The following is a 19,499-nucleotide window of genomic DNA, read 5'->3' on the forward strand; positions in this document are numbered from 1 at the left end:
TTTTAAAAGACCAGGTGTTGCTGAAACACTGGAAGGGATGGACAGCCTCAGCATCTTGGAAAAACATGTTGTGCTGCCCAGTCTCACGTACCGTAGCAAAGGTGGTGTATGGGATCACTTGCAAATGTAGAATTTCAGACAGGTGGAAACTTGCATGGGAAGCAGGTGGTTATAGCCAGCAAGCAGTAAAGATTTCTGATTAAAACCCTTGATTGCCAAGGGTTGACTCAATCGATAAGGAACAGAGGATCTTGGGTTTAATTTATTTGCAGATGAATGTTACATGGGTTAGTGCTGCAGACTGAAAGGCCTCAGTGCAAGTTAAGGATATTACTGTATGTTTCCTCTGGAAGGAAATCAGAATGCTATTTCTCATGAATTCAGAAAGGACGCAGCTGTGGAACAAACAGCTGACTCTCAGCTTTGGTTATGGCATTGAGTTACCAGTGGTGGGAGAGAAGACTCTTTCTGTTTTTCTAATGCAACCTTTAGCATTTTGATCCTTTTGGAATTAGAGGATGATCCTGAGGAGGGTCTGAGATTTTTTGTCTCCACCCCATTCTGTTAGTGCTTTTGGCCTGACTATAAAGAAAGGCAGAAAACACTTGGAATACTGAATGACTCCCAGATGGCAGACACCTAGAAACTGGCAATCAGTTGTCCTTTCCTTTAAGGTGCTGAGTGTGCATGTGGCCCAGCACCCTGATGCTCATGCTGGGTGCTCCCCTCATGAGGCTTTAAATCAGCCATAATCTTCGTGAACTGACTGCAGCTCCAGCTCTCCTCCTGTGGTCCCTCTGGGTTGGGTTCTCCTCACCTCAGTGTTTTTGGCTCTGCAGAGTAACTTCATAATCTGATGTGTTACCATCACAGAATGGCTTTAATTTAACAGCGCATGATCCCCAGTTGTCTCCGAAGGAGCTCTATTTATCACAGCCCCTGCTACCACAGCTAGCTCAGAAAACTAGAGTGAGATTGCTCTCAGTGATGGTTAACAGAAGAGACGGTGTGGCAAAGATTCACCCAGCAACAGGCAAGTCTCAGAGCTACCATTTCTGTCACCTGCAAAATTGGCCACATCCTCTGGGTCATGGAATTGTTTAATATCACAGGATCCACTGTGCCTGGTAGGGCTGCTTCAAAGACATTATTGCAGGAAGCAATACTGCTCAGTGTTGACTGAAATGCTCGAAGAACGGTTATGCAGTAATATGAGAGAATGGAAGTCCTCCTTGCCCCAAGATTCACACCATTTCAAGCAACATTATCAGCCTGCAAGAGCTTTCTTTTCTTTTTATGGCACAGCTGCAAGAGGTTGTATCAGCATGGATTCAAAGTGACTTTACTCCGGCCTGGATCAGCAGGGTCAGAGACACCAAGTCCAATGCACCTGCCTTACAGAAGGCTTCAGCATCTGCCACTGCTCAGCCCTTCAGCACACCTCCAAAATAGGAACTTGGCAAACAAAGCTAATGGAGTGCATTGCTAAGCAGAACATTCTGCTGAGTCCCGACACCAGGACTGCATGTTATAGGGCACTTGCCAATTCCTGAGTCAACTTTATTTATTATACACTAGAAAGGTCATGACAAATCTCAAAAGATAAAATCTGTGTCTGTCAAGCCGCCTTCCTTATTTTCATTGGCCCAGACCCTCATGTTCCACACCAACAATAACAGGACATGGGTTCAAGAGGCACCATGAGTGCAGCTTACCCTGAGATGGCCCAGCCTTGTTTTGCATTCTTTGTAAAACTGATCCAGGCTGCTCAATTCTCTCTTTATTAGGAGCTTTTGTTTTTGCCCCTGGATAAAATCACCACACTGCTGTTGCACCCCTTGAAACTTCAAATGCAAGACAGTCACAGCCCAGATAACGCCAAATGCCCCAACTGCAGGTTTTCCAGCAACAGGCAGCATTCAACTGAGATATGCCTAACTCCCTTTAGAAGACACATTCTGAATTCATACTAGCCCAGAGACATCCCCCTGCCATCACCAACAGCTGAGGCGGCAAGATACCCCACACACACAGGTTTTCTTCACTATCATTCTGAGCTGTGATCTAATCTCCTTGCCTTAAGGCAAAAAAGGCAGAACTTGCCCATGCCTTTTTTGCCTATGCCTTTACTTGCGTAAGGCAAAAAGGCAGAACTGCCTACGCCTTTGCGTAAATCCTCGGCAACCAGAGCCTGAGCAACTGCAGCCCCTGTGCTGCCCATGTCCAAGCTGTCAGGTTTAAAGCCTGCCCAGGGCTCTGCAGAAGTTGCGGTTACCTATCTGGATTGCAGTTTGGGTGCTTCCAAGAGCCACAGTTCTAGCTATGGAGTTTAGAGCAACCTGCTCCGACCACTCAGTATAGACTGGCACTCCAACTCTTTACACAGTGTATTCTGCACGTGCAGACTGAGAATTCTGTTCCTATTCCTTGCCTTTTATTTGCTGAAAAATCTTGGTATTCTCAGCCCCAAACTTTCCTTAGATCATTTTCTATGATGCGTCGCAAGAACTCCACTTCATGAAATGAATTTCTGATTCTCTGAGATTTGAGTACTTACCTGTCAGTCTGCATGATCTGAGCAGTGACTAGATCTGGTCACCCAGGAGAGAAATGATGCTGCTTGTAAGAACAGTGTGTCATACAGCCAAAGATCCTCTGACAGTCTCATCCACTAGATCATTTTTGAGGCAGCATCTGCACTGCCCAGATGTGCCCCTTTTGTTCTCAGAGCAGAAGAAGAGACTAGGAGGGCAGGGAGAAATACAGTTCCACTCACAGTCCACATACAGACTCCAAATAGCAGGGAATCGCATCATCTAAATTCAATCATTTACCTGAGGGACCAGAGAGGTAGACTCCTCGCAGGATCACTCAGAGCTGACAGGAGTCTCTGTCCTTCTCGCTCTCCTGTGAAAGTATACTCTGAGGTCCAAAGTACCTCAAAAGATACCCGGACCTTTTAATTCCCCCAAATAACTCCTTGAGACTCGTGATGGCTAAGAGCACTGCAGGATAGCACAGCGGTCCCTATTTGGGGGCAGAAGTGGGAAGAAGGACCCTGCTGCTTTAAATGCTCAAAAAAGTTTTTTTTTTAATCGTTAACATTTTTGTTCATCCCTTAGCAGGGAGAATGCCATCCTCCACTGCCCCATCCTACCTCATCATTTAGAAATGTCACCAGTTTCCCAGCACGGCAGTAAATATTACACTACTGAGCTACAGTATCCTCAGGCAGATCTCAGTCTACAGCGAAAGCCCTGCAAAGTCTGGTTTCTCTGGATGACTAAGCCAAGGTGTAGATCTCTTGAGTTGAGATTTCCAGATCAGGCCAATTGTGTTGTTAAACTGGGAGCTCTCTTTGTTCTTTCCAGTCCGGGGCTTTCTTCCTGGGGCCGGCAGGGCCATTGTTCCCGCGCTGCTGCAGACTCCCTTTGTTCCCCCAGCTCCTGGCCTTTGATGCTGTGGAACAAAACGCACAGTGTTTGTGAAAGGAGGGAAAAATAAAAAGCTTTTCAATTACACAGTTGGTTGAACAGTTCAGGCACAGCTGGCCACAGAGTACCAGGGTGCCAGCCTCACCACCACCCGGGGCCTTCCAGTCCTGCTGAAAAGTGCACTGGAGAGGGAACGGCCAGCAGTTGAGGGTTATCTGGAGAACTTGCACTTCCTCACCCCTTCCCACTTCAAAATGCTTCTGGATTATACAGACTCGTGCTAATCTCCCCTGGTTAGCACACCTAGTAGCTGCCACCTGGAAATGATTCCCACTGCATGTTGTTGACACTGCTCAGAATTGGCCTGAGAGGCACCACAGCAGCATCTTAATGCACCATCTCCACTTCCAGACAAATTTGGCTGACCTCAGGCTGGGTTAGCTGAGGTTGAAGGGCACTGGCAGAACCGAACAGAGGGCTGAAACAGCAATGATGTTACAGGGAGCCCTGAGGGGCACCAACAGGGTTGTGTGGAGGGAGAGCCAGGAGGCTGGGATGCTTGTCACAGCTGGCAAGGTTGTGTAGTTGTGTGGGTATCTCCTCCAGGCCTGGCTATGCAATTCTGCTCCTGATGCTGCAGGCCTTTGGGCAATTACTGTGCTCTGCCCTGTGTTCAGGACTCAACTGTAAACATTATTTTCTCTTATTGCCAAGACGACAGATTGCAGGATGTCAGAGATGTGAGGGTGCTTCTAGTATATCTGGGGCTGTCACCTCAGTCCATGTTAACATCCTCAGCAAAAGAACAGGTAGCGCCAGGAACAGAGCTCTCTGGAAGGATTAGCCTATGGAAAAAGCTAATAAAATAAGACATTTGCACAAAAAATGGCCAGCTACTAGATCTTCCAGCCCTGGGACAAAGGCACTCACACTTTCTTTTATAAATATATTTTATTATTTTAATGCTTATTAAGAAATGTAACCAAGACAGACTCAGCAGCACCAGCGGCTCCTCACTGCCCAGCAGTCTGATGACTTCACAGCTATGAAAACTTCACAGATTCAAAAAACAAAAAACAAAAAAACAAAACAAAAACTTTGGTCAATGCACTTTAAATACATTTGCATGCACAGATTCTCCCACCCCCTTCCCCTCCCCTCCCACTGGTAACTGACAGAGGGAAACAACAACTATTTTCATAAAACATTTAAATTAAAAGAGTGTTTTATAGTGACAGCATGTGCAGCAGGGTGTTCATAGTGTCCTGGCTCACAGACGGCTGAGAGAGAACCACTCCACAGAGCAGAGGGAAGGAACACCAGCTCCTTAGACGGGGAAAGCAAAAGATATTCACAGATCAACAGGTTCCAGGCTTGATCTCAACACATGCTTGTGTGAACTTTCCCAGTAAACAAAAAAAAAAAGGGGGGGGGGAGTTATTACACAGAATAGACATCGTCCTAATTTGAGGACTCTCAGTCTGTCTGGTTCAGTTGACTTCTCACCCAAGGGAGGAACTGGTATGATTTTAGTTATTCTTGATGTGTTTTACTGTAAAGAAGGCCAAAAGTTCAGGGCTGGAAAAAGCTCCCTGGTCTGACTCAGTGCAGTTTGATGCCCAAAACAAAAGTGGGGAGAGAGCTGATTATTAGGCAGCCACACTTAAAAAAACACCACTAGAGCGTATCCAGTTTTAATCCATCACAGCACTATTACAGTAAGTTCATCCTTCCCACAAAACATGGCTGGATTGGCTTATTTTTTAGAGAGAACTCATGTTTGTGGTAGAAGGGCTTTTGCTCCACCTGGATATGCTCATGAAATGAGACAAAGCACCCAGAAAGGAGATAACTGAGAAGTCTACTCTTTCTCAGTCACATACAGGCCACATGAAGCCAACCTTCTGCATACACCAGAGCAAGGTTTCCTCTAAGCAACGACCCTAGAAAAGCCATGTCACTCCGTATATATCTCTTCCAGAGTCCCTTCTCAGTGAGTCATACTTCAGTTTCATGCCAGCCCCACTCCCCTGTGCATTCCTGCTCTCCTGAAATCCTCCTGAACACGTACCCTACAAATCGTCCTTCCCTACCACAATTTTCCACCTAACCCAAGCACTCCAATCTACACCTACACCTCAGAGACTTTCTTACATCCTCCAGTATCCCCTAGAGCCTCTTTTCAAATGATCAAAAGGTTCAAACTACTCCTTGAAACCCACAAGTCCATCTGCACCCTAAGTTTGCTATGACTAGCTGGAATCAGTGGCAAACCCTTTCTGTCTACAGTAACCCCAACTGTTCCACCACGCCAGTTCGCTAGCATCCTCTGTCAAACCAGTGTCAGCCTTACGACATTTCTTTCTCCTCTCACTTAGCTCTGAGCAAGAGTTACAGTTCAGGCTAATCTACAAGAAACTCTACAAAGCTGAAGTGCATAGTGACAAACAAAGAGCAGTGCCCTATTGAGGAGAGGGCCCTAAGAAGAACACTTGATAAAATTAATCCTGGCAACTGACCAGAACTTTACTTTCTCCAAAACCCTATAAAGCAAATAAAACCTGGAGCATACGAGTCTCCAGGGAATGGTGAAATTCCTGAAACTCCCTCACCCAAAATGAGGCACTACATCTCTCTGTGGGTCTCAAGTCATTTTTAGTAAGATGTTCTAGTTCAATTAAATGAGTCTCTTCTTACACAGCTCTTACTCTCTGGACCCACTGTGCCTTAGTTCCCAAAGAGATATTGTCCAGCCTCCCCTAATGGTCACCTCATTTTTACCTTCGTCTTGGTACCATCTTTATTTATCTAGAACAGCTATATTTCATCAACTAAACATTCTCCAGCTGGAAAAAAAATGGGGTATGAGTGGGTAGGTTAGGAAAAATTATCTAATTTTCACTTTTTAAATGATCCTCATTCTAGGATCTAGTTTGGAAGATAGGTATTTTTCTCAAGAATGGAGAGCACCAAAAGGAGGAGAAAGGAAGCAAACACTTCATTCATGTGACCCCCAAAGCTTCTTCTTCAAAAAAAAAGGAATGAAGTCTCAGAATCACGATCCCTAGAAAACAAGGTATAAGAAGTCCAAAATTCTGCCCAAAAGAAGCTCATGCTTCCCCCAGCAATCAATTTGGAAACACTTTCTGAAGATCCATCTCAGACGTAAGTTTTCCAGAAGGCACACAGCATATGGTGCAGTTGGCCATCCCTTCCTTCCTGTGACTACAGTCTTCTAATTCCATATAAACCCACTTACACCTACTACACTCCCTCCTATACACATCCCATGGGCTCTTCATCTGGATCACTAATATTGAAAGGGACTGGACAAACTTGGGGGCACTTCAAACAGCCACAGAAAACCTAATTTCAAGACATTCCGAACTCAGCAAACTTGTATGGCAGTCCAGTTGAGTTGAAGAGCTTTTCAGAGGAACTATCCCAAGTTTGTCTCATCAACACAAATCAGTTCTACTCTTGTGGCAGCCAAGCAACAAGCTGCCACAATTGAGCATGAAGCAGCTCAGGAAACAACTGAAAGCAACCAATTCGCATCAACTGTTGAAAATCTGATGCAAAGTAGCATAAAATATCCTCTTATAGTGGCAACTAAAGCTGAGTAAGAGACACTTTTGCAACTTGTGTGTGTTCTAGCACATGAACGATGCTGGTATTTTCCCACACTTCCTTCCCTGCTCTGTTTCTTTGTGGACCTAATTGTTATTGACATGAATACCGGATGTAATCTAGTGTTATTCTTAGAAGCATTTTGGCTTCCAGCTGAGGCCCGATGAGATCAGACTCCATTTTCCTGACTGAAATCTGTTGCTGTTACAGGAGGTCAGAGGAGAGATCCCTCAAACAACCTACGGAAACATTCCATCAAGAAAGATCAAGAGCAACAAGATCCCAACTCATCCTACAGAGGAACTACCTACGACATCAGTTACAGGGAAATGGCTCAGTGTGTGTTAATGGTGCTGGAGTGATAATCCACTCCTCTGACGTTAGACTACGTGGAAGAGTCAAGCCAAGAAAGCAGCAATTCAATTAAACTGTGAAGTCTATTGTTCTATGTTCTTACGTTCCTGCCTCTCTTTCTGCTAAAGATATTGTGGTGGTGACCTCATCTTTTTATCCATCTCAAAATAAGCTCTGCACTAGCCTGGGGCCATTCCATACTTATGCTCAGCAGTTACAAACCACTTCCCACCTTCATGCAGAGATACTGGCAAAAATAAGATTATTTTCATTTTAATAGTTTGCAATATTTAAAATAAATGTGGAAGGAGAACACACAAACCTAATCTTCTGATATTCCTGAAATATTAAAACCCAGTTCCCCTCTTCTTTCTGAAAATGACTCTAATTTGAGTTCTGAAATGTTTAGTGGACACACACCAGGAAGACTCAGTGTTGAGGGCTGATACCTCTGATTTTTTAAGCTAGGGAAGAATCTCCAGTTCTCTGGAACTACTAGACTTCGAGCTTTCCAGTAAGACTATTACTGCCTGTCTCCAGTCCCAGAAGGGTGGTGGTGTTGGACATGATACTGGAATATTTGTCTAGAAAACAAAGATCGAACAGTCTTAAGGTAGAAGATGATAAGCTGGTGTGGCTCTCTGCTGTCCTTGAGTCACCAGGCTTCATAAATGACAGAGCAAAATAGCATCCAAACTGCTGTAAAACCTCCCTACAACAAACCAAATCAGCGCATGCCCTTACTGCAGCACAGATTTGCAGATTTCTCTTACATGGGGAGATTAATGTGATTTCTAAGTGGATTGCTCACTAGTACTGATGCCAAAGTAGGAGCAGCTTCTGATGACACTGACCCAGCCCTGCTGGGCATCAGAAAACCTCTGCACTGCAGGGATACAGAGGACCCCACAGTAAAGCACATCAGGAATCAACCAAAAACATAGGTGTTCATCAAATAGCTCATTGGAATTCCAAAAGGAAGCATTGGGTATGTGTGTGTGTTCTCCCCATCCCCGAGAGAAAAAAAGGAAAAAGAAAAACTACAGCTTTTGGGGTGAGGATGAACATGACTAAAATAAGATGACCATGTCTCTCACACACATAGGGCCATGGAAAGAATTAGCATTCTAGGTGCATAATAGGACAAGCCAGAGAGAGAAGAATAAAGCAGAATCCGTCAGTGCCCACCAGTCTGTAGACACTTCACACACCTGCTGGCTCTCCACAATACCTCAGGGCATTGCTGGATCACTTCTGGGAACAGACCAGAACCTGGCCTGCTCCTCTGCAACCTGCAGCACCAAGCCCTGCTAGCAGCCTTTTTGGCTAAGGGACTCCATACTTGAGGCTCCTTTTTCATTATTTGCTAGACAAAGTGGAGGGCTACGAGGTTATACTCATCTGGTGCATCTGGAACATTGAGCACTCAGGGAATGGATACGAGTTCTTGCCCGGTTTTTATAACTTAAGTAATCTAATCAAGACAGGAAAAAACATCTGAGGAACCTGTTACAGTAAAAGTTTAAAAACACAAACCGAAAACAAAATGCCATGGTTGAAGGTATTCAAAGTTCCCATCAGGTAAATTCCTTCCTTCTCTGAGAAGCTATTGGCATTCTCCCTGACCAACAGATGTTGGAATCCCCCTTCAGTCTGTTGCAGAGCTGAAGTACTAGAAGGCCCCTCCCTGTTGCTCTTTGCAATTAAGTGAATACTTCCAGCCATGCTTTTATTTCTCTCACTAGCGACAGCAAAACCAATATACAACCATGGACACACAGTACAGCAAAATGTCACAACACGCCTTGCATCAACGGAGTTCTCCCAGTGATGAATTTGGAATGCCATCTCTGACCTTGGCACCGCTCTTGGTGACAGGTCTTTGATTGGTGATGTGTCCCTTCCTCCTTTAGTCCATTTCAGTGGTCTCTTGGCTTTTTTCCAGTCTAGTATTTAGGATCTTCCCAATGGTCCTGGGTAGGGACACCTTTCTCCGCAGCAATCTTAATACAAACCTCTCCCCCAGCTCCCAATCTCCCTTTCTGCCACAACTGAGGCCACCAATGGAAAAAAAGTAATTCTACCAGGAAGACTTTGAAAGAGTCATCAGGAAACATCAGCTGCTGCAAAGGCTGTGCTTTCTAGATCTGAGTAAGAGAGATGAGCATCAGTTAGCTCTTCACTATGAAGCTCCCTGTTCACACATGCATCTGAGAGAATCCCATTTTTGCAGGAATGTGGGAGATGCCCGTTTGTCTCTATGTCCAGAGCATTTCCATTCTGGTGCCATTCCAAGCCTGCTTTGCATTTGTTCAAGTCCTGCTTTTCAGGATCCCTGCGGATCTCTCCATTGGTGTATACCTCTAATGCATACTCACCGATTCGTATGCTAGCGTTCTCCCCATCCCCACCATGCGTGGAAGTCCTAGAGCTGGCTGTTCCGGCCTTGAACTGTTCCTTTCGGCCCAGAATATGCTGGCTAATGATTTTACGGAAGGTGTGACGGAACTCCCTGATCCGGTAGGCATAAATCAGAGGATTTACAACTGAGTTGGCATGAGACAGGATAATGGCCAGATACATCAGCCAGAGGGGAGCGCGGGCACAGTTTGGGCAAAAAAGAGTGAAACAGTTAATGATATGTAGTGGAAGCCAGCAGATTGCAAACAACCCAACAATAATGGCTAAAGACTTGGCTGCATGCACTTCCTTCTGCAAAGTGGAGCGTGAGCGTTCCCCATGTACCATCTTGTTCTCCATCTGCTTGAGCTGTCGTCGGGCGGCCATGAAGATTTTCAAGTAGATTCCAAACATAAGGAGGAGAGGCAACAACACACAGGCAAAGAAGTTATAGTAGACCATATATTCCATGGTGACCACAGCCTCAAAGAGGCATGCCACCATACTGTTGCTGCAGTTGATGGGAGAGGACTTATTGGTACCCTGCTCTTCAATTTGCGAGCGTTTGTGCCACCCAAGCATTGGTGTCAGGCCAATGATGAAAGATAATACCCAGCAGATCGCAATGATACCTTTGGCTCGAGAGCCAGTCACCAAGCCATTGTACCTATAAAGCAAAGGAGACCAGAATTACAACAGTATCACTGAATAAGCCCCGACACCTAAGCAATTTCCCAAAGCCCCAACCTCCCAGAAGGCAGAAGAGAGCAAGAAAGGCTCCTTCTTCTTCAGATGAGCCTTTGAACAGCTGTGCAGAACTCGTCCAGCCCAGCAGAGCACAGCAAGGACTTGATGGTGACACTGCGTGCCACCTACTTCCCTTCTCTCTCTGCCTTGGGTGACATGCAGGTGACAGAAAAGCAGGTAAACGATTACAGTTTTATCTGTGTTCCTTCCCTCCATCTTCCTACTTGCTCATAGGCATGAATCCTGGATAACTGACAATCTGCTCTGACCCTGGGCAGTGGATAAGAACACCCCAAAACAACACTCAAAACGTAGCTCTGGTGTCGAAGGCTGAGGCAGCTTCTCCATTCTCCAAGTGAGCAGCCCTGCAGCACAGCATTGCTAGGTCTGTCTCGCAATAAAACTGCAAGCCAAATAGTACTAAGGAACTCAGAGAGAAAGTGCCATCAGCCTGGTGTTTGAGTTTGCGTGGGCTCCAGGGAAAATCTATTGCAGAGGCCAGGCTGGCTTTTCCCCAGACAGCACCTTGCACTGCTCCTCTGCAACACCTTCAAGAAGTCCGGTACCACCATGCTTCCTTTGGCCAGCCCAGCCCAGCAAAGCTGACCCCATGTCTTTCTCAGAAAGGAGAAATTAAGCTGAGGATAGAGCTCTGACTACAGGTATGCTGTGGGCTGCACTGCACACACAAAAGGAGACCTCAATGGTGAAGGTATTGATATGCCCAGCTCAAACCAGTGCTCCTAGCAATAAATCTTCCTAAATATTTTGAAAGAGACAATAAGCAACATGGCAAAAACCTGACAGTGCAGCCAAAGACCTTTGTTTGTTTGAAATATCAGCCAGTTCCCAAGGCCTCACAGGTTACTGCAAGTGCTGAGCTGACTCCACCAGTTCTACTTTCAGAAAATGTAAATCAGGGCAGCAGTTTAACATTTCAATGCAATTTCCTTTCCTTGGTAACACTTAGCATGGAAAATAGATGGCTGTATTCCCACATTGTCCAGCCTGGGTCCCACACTGTACTTGACCCCGTGTGTCTGATCAGACAACGGTAGCTTTGGGCTCCCAGTGTTTACCCGGTGTTCCTTCTCCCTTTGTCCACATCTTGAATTCTTTCAGCAAACATATATATATATATATATATATATATATATATATAAAAAAAAAAAGGAAAGAAAAAGAGTCCAACAAGCCATGGAAGTTTTGCAATTTTCTCCCTCTCTCAATGAAGTATTTAATCTCACAGGCTTATGCTTCTATCCTAATGCAAGCTCAAGATAGGGGAGGAGAGATGCTGCTTTCTCCAGGCACAGAACAGAACAGAGATCCTGCACATGCTTTAAATCCCAGCTGATGGGCCTTGGAAGGAAACCGGCTCTATGTGAGAATTGGTAGGCCTGAGTCTCCCCTCCTGAAATGCATTTTAAAATCAGAAAAGAGGGAGTCAAGTGAGCCAACCACACTGTTCCCAGCACCCAATTCTCTTTCTGAAAATTCTCTTTCTGAAAATTGGGGGAGGAATTCCACTGGCCCTGGGAGATAAAGTGTGTTTTCCAGCAAGTGGTGGATCTTGCTGAAAGCCCTGGGAGGTGGGACGAGGGCACTGTGTGAAGGGTAGAAGGGGAGCAGCGTATATTCAGACCTTATCAACCCAGCAAAATAGTATCTGCACTTTGAAAAGCACACTGAGGAAGCAAGAGTGGCCGAAGGCACTTGAAGCTTGAAAAATCCCCTGAAGCCCTGGAACTGGCTACATCTCTGTCAGAGGAATTTTGAAATTGTACAGCTGTTATCCCACGACTAGAGATGTCCCTTCTATTCCGCTAAAAATATATTCACTACTGCTTCAAGCAAACACCCCCCACTTCTCCCTCCCTTTTGCCCTCTGGGGATTCCCATGCAACAAAACTTTACAAGGCTTTGGAACAGCATTGAACCCAAGCAGTCTCCTGCTTTCCCACTGCAGTATATTTTGCTGGCTGAAGTAATTACAAACCTATTGGTGCATGCATTTCCATAATGCCTTGCTGAGGATTGCCACGGGTTAAAGGTGAAAATTCACAGCATCTTGTGATATCACGTGTGGCATTACATTCACGTTGGCCAAGCACCTACTGAGAAATGTCCATCCACTTGGGAGAACTTCATATTTAGGACCCACATGAGACATTGGCTGACTTGGCTGAGGTAGGGTTACTGACCAAATGGACTTTCCTGGATTTATTCTTTCTTTCCACATAGAAATTTCATCAGGCTGGCACTGAAGGTTTTGTGCACCTATCTAGGTGTATTTTGAAGCTCACAGCAGCCATGTCAAAACTACAGTCTGTATACACAGCACTATACAGCTTTACACAGTAAGTTCAGGGCTTCTAGGAAGCACTGCATTTACTGCGTGTTGATGGCACCTATGCAGGAGACTCAGTGTGCTGAGAAGAGCTGGTCAATCCTAGGCCTATGTTCTGCATAGTTGGCGGGTGACTTTGTCATGCATCTGATGTGTCCAGACAGCACTGGATTGCACGTGCACAAGCAGTTCTTATGCTTCCTGGAAATACTGGACTTGCTACCCAAATATGGACTTTTACTCATAAAAACACAGATATGAATAAAACATCAGTGCAGAGCACTGCCACACATAAGGTGGGGTTGGGTGAGGGGACGTGGGTGCCCGACTCCTCTAGAAAACCAAACACAGTTTTGCAAGCACACAGAAAAGTGGATGTTTTCCCCCAAAATATTTTTTTCAGCATCTTGAGAGCAGATAACAACAGGACTCTGCCTGCCTTGTTGCTCTTCCAATTGTCACACTGGCACTCTGCCCCCAGGAGAACAGCCACCCTCAGTGAATGCACAACTCATCTGTGCTGCCTGTCGTGGTTTGGCTGAGGAGGAGGACGTGACTCTTCTAGATCCTTCGCCTATGCTCTGTGTCATCAAGGTAATGATCCTGCAGAAGGTGTAGTACCTCAGCAGCCTGATTTGCAAGATATGAAGCTGAGTGGAAGGCAGAGCTGATATGAGAACCATAGGTTCCTCGGGTAGAAGTTGAAATCCTTCCATACACTGCATGATCTGTAGCTGACCTAACTCATCCTCATAGGATCCAACCATCCAGGCTGCTTGTATTCCAAACCCACCTCTGGTTGACAGCACTGGACATCTTGGCCAGATGGCTCTGCCATGCTAAGAGCATGGAAAGCCACCTTGACTGCATCACACCAGAAAGCATATGCTCTCTGTTGAGTGCACTTGGCTTTCATCTGCATTTCAGCAGTGCTCAGCGGTTTTTAACAACTCACTATGAAACACTGTTCACAGAACACATCCTCCCAACAGCCCACGCCTCAGAGAGCTGCAGTTGCAGAGGGCAGGACAGAAGGAGGATATAGGATCCCTGTTATATGTATCTGGAAATGAGAGACACTGACAATCTCAGATTATTCAGGAAATCTTGTAGCAGAGCCAGAAATCAAGCCCAGATCTTCTCATGCATCATCTAAACAATGTTTTCCCAAAATTCTCAGTCAAGAAGCCCCCTTTTATCAGGGGCAAACAGATACTAGTGCTTGACTATGCTGTGGAGGCAGAGTAGGGTGGGATCCCACAGATGGACGTGTATCTCTACAAGGCAGACGTAAGGACAGTGGGCAGGGACTGTTCCTTGCACACTGCAAGATCTGCCGTACTAATGTGGTAAATGGACCAACTATCTTCCAGAGTGAAATCATGGTGCAGCAGGCTCCACTGGGACCAGTGAAGCTATAGAGAACTAGCAGTGCTTTCAAAGTCAGGCCTGTGGTTGTTTGAAGGTGGAAGCAAATTATTCTCCTTTCGTATTAGGCTGAATCTGCTCATAATAAATTTGAGACAAAATGAGCACATGTAGATAATGTTTGTCCTAAGGTTAAAAGGTTTATGGCAAACAGGGAAAGAAAGCAGTCTGAAGTGCCAGTAAAACATACTTTGTTCAGAGTTCTCATGCATCTCCTCCATTCTTCTCACCCCAGACTCAGAGAAGCAAATTGTGTCCAGATCCTCTAGACTCTGGCAAAAAAGCAACCTGTCATTCCAGTGCCAATTTAGAGCTGCACTTTTAATCCCCATCAGATGGATAAATCTGGCCCCATGCTCCAAGCATCAGGGAGCTGCATTTTAGTAATGTTTTCCCAGAGGAGCATCCCAACACCTTGGGCAGTCAATCATCTCCGAAGCAACTTTCATCAGAGGAAAAGATCTGCACTTCAGCAAGTTAATGTAGTTGGCACCATAGGACAAGCACAAGGATTCATTCTGCAGGTGAACACCTGAAGCCAGCATGTGGAGCCAGCGGTAACCTGAGGAAACTTTTCTGTTTGGCTGCCGGAAGAAAAACTTCTCTCTTTCCAGTGCATCCGAACTACTTGTCCTTCACTATGGGAATACTTTTACCACAAATGCATGCACAAGAACTCGCGGCTGGGCACTGTGCCCTCAGAGCATTTGTTGGCATCGAAGAGCCTAGAAAGTGGCAATTTTTCTTGGCTCATGACTGGAAGCTCAGACTCCCAGCCAGTTTTATTTAGAACACCCAGGGGGTTTATATCAGTGAGCGCAGGATTTCAGGCACCTGCTATGTTAGACAGACAGTTTACTTTTAGTCCTAGACTGAACAATAGCCGGGGCTCACCTCCTCAGGAATGCTTTATCGCCACTTTCAGCGTTAAAATTGTATAAAGCCAGGCAGAATATGTTGCCAATCCCAAAACTCCAAGCAAAATTCAGCAAAAGGTCTTGCAACCTTTTGGAAAGCTTATCAAATTCTACACGATGTTAGAATCATTTAAAAGGTAGAACCCACAAGACATTCCAAAACAAAATGTATCAAAAGATTAGTTTTACATATTTTTAAATTTTATCTCTATGTGCCTTTTCTTTTTGCAATTTTGGGGGATATGGTCTTGCATGCACAGAAAAATTGTTCCAAAGGTAACTCTAATTATGTACTGAGGTGTTCCAAAAGAAGCAGCATCAGAAATCTCATTCTTCAGCCTCCTTAATACTTACAATTTATTTGTGTGGGAATACACATCCACATGTACAACCATCACACATAGATGGTTACTTCTCTTACAACAAATCAGACATGGAACCATTAACAAGAAAGAGAAGAAGAAGAAGTACATTTAGGCCCCTTTGGGTTTTTCTAGGATACATGAAAGAGGTCTGATCATCTTTTTTCTGATTTTTTTTTTTTTTTTTTTTTTTTTTTGAGAGAGAGACTATCTAACGACTAGCAGGACTGCCTTAGGTGTTACTTTTCTTGCCCTCTGAGGAGAAGAGAAGAGGCTTTTCCAGATATTAAAGGATGAGGTGAAAATGTTGCATCTTTAGTGGTGGAACTTTCCTTCCAACGGTTTGGCACATTTTTGAGGCAACCAGATGTTGAAAGAAAAAAACGAGGAGGTGAACAGTCTGAATCATATCACATTTCTCTCTCTGGCTAATCACCTTTCACCTTCTCAGCAGGTCTGAGATCATATATGTCTATTCATCCATAAATTCTTCTAGGGAAAGCAGAGTTGACAAGTTCTTCGTTCCTACTGTAAAAGGACAAACTGGTAAGGGACAAGGAGGGGGAGGAACCCATGGTTCTACCTGTGAGTTTCTGCATCCAATGAACTCCACTGTTTCTGGGGTGGAAGAGGGTGTGCTTTGTTTTTTCAAAAACAAAATAGTGAAACAGGCACAATACCCAACATTGGTGAACTCAGATTTTTCTGAAAGACTCTTTACTTTGGCTTATTCCAGGAAATTAAATTCTCAAGACAATATAACTACAGTGATACCAAAAAACGGGCAGAAATCCAAATTTTTAAAATCTTTTTCCTTGCAAGTCATCCTCTAACAATGTGAATGCTTAAACTGTCAGCAAAAGTTTTCAGAGTTAACTCATAAGCAATGAATTAAAGACATTAGACGTGTTCAAAATCATTTCAGAGGCAAGCTCCCGAGGGCCACTCTACACGTTTCTCTGTACCATTTATCATTCTGTTGGTTTATGACACTGAAAACATCTGATCTGTAGAACTGTAGAAAAGTGGAGACAGTCCAATTCAGAGGTACTAACACGGAAAGAGGTTTTCTTCCTGCAGTGGAATGGAATGGTTACTCCTTACAACTACATCAAAAGCAGAAGCTGTAACACTTAGGGCTATAGGTTTGGAAACCAATAATTAAGAGTAATGATACAGCAGCACAGGCTTGCCGAAACAAGCCTTCAGGAAAGACTGGGCTGCAGCGGTCTATACGGAAAGGTAATCTCACAGTTCTAGGGAGAAGAACGTTCTCTGGTTTTGAATGTGATGTTTGTGCTAATCAGCTGAAGTGCTGAATGACCAAAATATCCACAAGAGACAAAACTGAGCCGCAGAGATCAGCAAAAGCGATTCAAACTCAGTAGGAGTGAGAATGTCCAAAAACTCAAACTTGAGAGCAAGAATCAGGAATTTGTTCCACTCTTGCAGCCACATTTTGTATGCGGCAGAGCAGGAAGCAAGTCTCTCCCTTCACAAGGGCTCGCGGCATCCTCCTAACAATGGGACAGGACGGAAGGAGACTCCTCTGCCCCACCAGCACTGGCCTTCCGTGGGGCTTCCTCAGCATCTGAAAAGCTTGTGGGATGACTCAGGGAGCACTGTCACAAAGCGTTTTAAACAAGTCCACAACTCACAATGCCACACTGCATCCACAGTTAGACAAATCCCAACCTGAAATGGGCTTCTGGAAGACTGAACTGAGTAGCAATCCTGTGCACGTGGCAAAACTCCCTCTTGACCCACACTAGCCTTCCTGAGCAGCTAGTTGCATCCAGCTTTCAAGCTCTATTATTCAAATAACCTTTTCTTCCTCTGAACGCCAGACTGGAGACCACAGAAAAAACCTTCTGGGCTAAAGCAGGGACAAGTCTCTGCCTTGAGTTAATACACGCTTTGCATCCAGAGGCAGTGCCCAAGTTAGTCCGCATCCTCATAGGCTTGTTCTTTAAAGCATGCTGCTTCTCCTCCTTCTCACATTTAATGGATTCCCAAGGGAAGACACCCATTCCCTTTCCCCACAACCCTGTTCCTACAACGGCTGGGCAAAGTCCCCCGTTCTTCTCAACAGGAAGGAGATCACCTGTGCTCAGCCCCTTTCTTCCACCCTTTGCATATAGCTGTGGCTCAGCTTTCCCACAGCGATCCTCCTGGCGCTGCCTGCATCAGCCCAGAACACAACTTATTGAGGTTACAGCATGATCCTGTTTAAATATGGAACGCCACAGCTCCTAGACAGCATCTGTGCAATGCCCATGGCCACACACTCTATGAGGACAGAGAAGAACTGGAAAAGAAATGACCTGAAGATCCAGCAGCTAAGGCAGCTTTCAAGATCTAAAAAAAAGAATTTTTCAAATTTCAAGGAATTAAGTGCTGCTGCTCATTTATCTTTCCCTCTCTCAGTTCATCTCTAGATCTGTTGCTTTTATTGATGGCCATCGCTCACCAAGATACCTCCCTCCTTCCCCCAGACTGCCCTGTGCTTACCTGAGGGGAATGCGGATCGCAATGATTCTGTCGATGGCGATAGCAAGGAGGCTGAAGATCGAACTCTGAGTCAGGACCAGGACGAAGCAGGCAATGAAGAGGCAGCCATAGAAGAAGGCACAGAAGCCAGTGCTGATGGTGATGGCAAAGGGGATTGCCAGCACACCTACGGCAATGTCAGCAGCAGCCAGGGACACCACAAAGTAGTTGGTGACGTTCTGCAGGTTGCTATTCAAATAAACTGCCCAGCAGACCAGAATGTTCCCCAAGATGGCCAGCACGGCAATGACCAGTTCCAGGATGATGTAAGCTACATCTGAAAGGAAGTCTTCTTTCCCATGTACTAGCATGGTGAGAGCGACCAGGCCAATGTGAGAACGTGCCAGAAAAGCTCAGCGTTCATATCTGCAGAGCACTGAACAGCCAAGACACCTCAAAGCTGCCTGGGGTCCGAAGAGCACTCACTCGGCTGCCAGCTTGCAAGGATAGTTCACACACACCCTTTTTTCCCCATGGCTGTTCAAGATCTTTACAGTAACAGGTGTAAAGAGAAAAAATCAGGGCTTGCCAACTTCAAAGTGGATTAACCAGGCGCAGAATAATTCACCAAACCCAAGCAGATAGGTTCACAGAAGAACAGCTCCCTCAGACGAGCAGTGCTCCCTAGGCCACAGAGTCCAGCTGACGACACGGCACAGCGAGTGCACTGTATGGCACTGTCACATAGGCTCTGAATTTTTGTTTCCTGTTGACAATCACGCTGCTAGTCATGGTTTCCTGTCATTTACATACCTACCAGCAACATCCTCTGGTTCTCTTTTTCGCCTTTTCCTCCCAGGACTTAGGAAATATTCTCTTCAGCTGAAGCAAGCATTCAACTTCTTCACTTGTTATTTCCCTAAAAAAAAAATCCAAAACAAACAAAAACCACACATGCTAAGTAATCAGCTCCATGGAGATGGAAAAAGCAAAATCTCATTAAAGCGGCATATTAAATTGATAACGGATATTAAACAGACCTAGAAGAATACATCACCGGCAAAAATCTCACATTTTGTCTTCTTGAAAGCTGCAGAGCCAAACCAAGGTTGAGGAAGGCAGTATTTCGCAGTGGTGATGAGAAACAAGGGATGTTTTGTTTTTGAGGCTACCAACCAAGCTGGCACTTCGGCAGCTGCTCAATAGTCTGCCCTGAAACACGAGAGCCCCACTAATTACGCCTTGGCAAGCGCTGTGCCTGCGCAGGGGAAAGGTGGAGGAGCCTTTTCACGTACACCTGTCTCCCTCCCATCACAAGCACAAGACTTGAGCCATCACGTGCTTCCCACCCTCATGTACTTGGGTCGTCCTGCTGGACCCACGTGCT

At 45.3% G+C, this 19,499-nt stretch overlaps 1 protein-coding gene across 10 annotated transcripts in view; it reads right to left on the reverse strand.

Moving 5' to 3' along the window:
• Positions 1–3,066: 3,066 nt before the first annotated feature.
• The window catches only part of ADORA2A (adenosine A2a receptor), a 30,788-nt gene continuing 14,355 nt past the window's right edge, over positions 3,067–19,499 (reverse strand). For 7 of the 10 annotated variants that reach the window (XM_062589947.1, XM_062589948.1, XM_062589944.1 and 4 more), the window contains 2 exons: positions 18,134–19,031; positions 4,394–10,485 (listed from right to left, as the gene is read on the reverse strand). In XM_062589947.1, the coding sequence (XP_062445931.1) occupies positions 9,525–10,485; positions 18,134–18,483 (1,311 nt within the window). In that variant the 5' untranslated portion in view covers positions 18,484–19,031 and the 3' untranslated portion in view covers positions 4,394–9,524. Of the gene's footprint in view, positions 3,460–4,372; positions 10,486–18,133; positions 19,032–19,499 lie in introns of those variants that run through there. The other 3 variants (XM_062589950.1, XM_062589951.1, XR_009960144.1) reach the window with 3 other exon arrangements.

Source organism: Rhea pennata, chromosome 17 (genome assembly GCF_028389875.1).
Source record: "Rhea pennata isolate bPtePen1 chromosome 17, bPtePen1.pri, whole genome shotgun sequence".
Classification (NCBI taxonomy): Eukaryota; Metazoa; Chordata; class Aves; order Rheiformes; family Rheidae; genus Rhea; species Rhea pennata.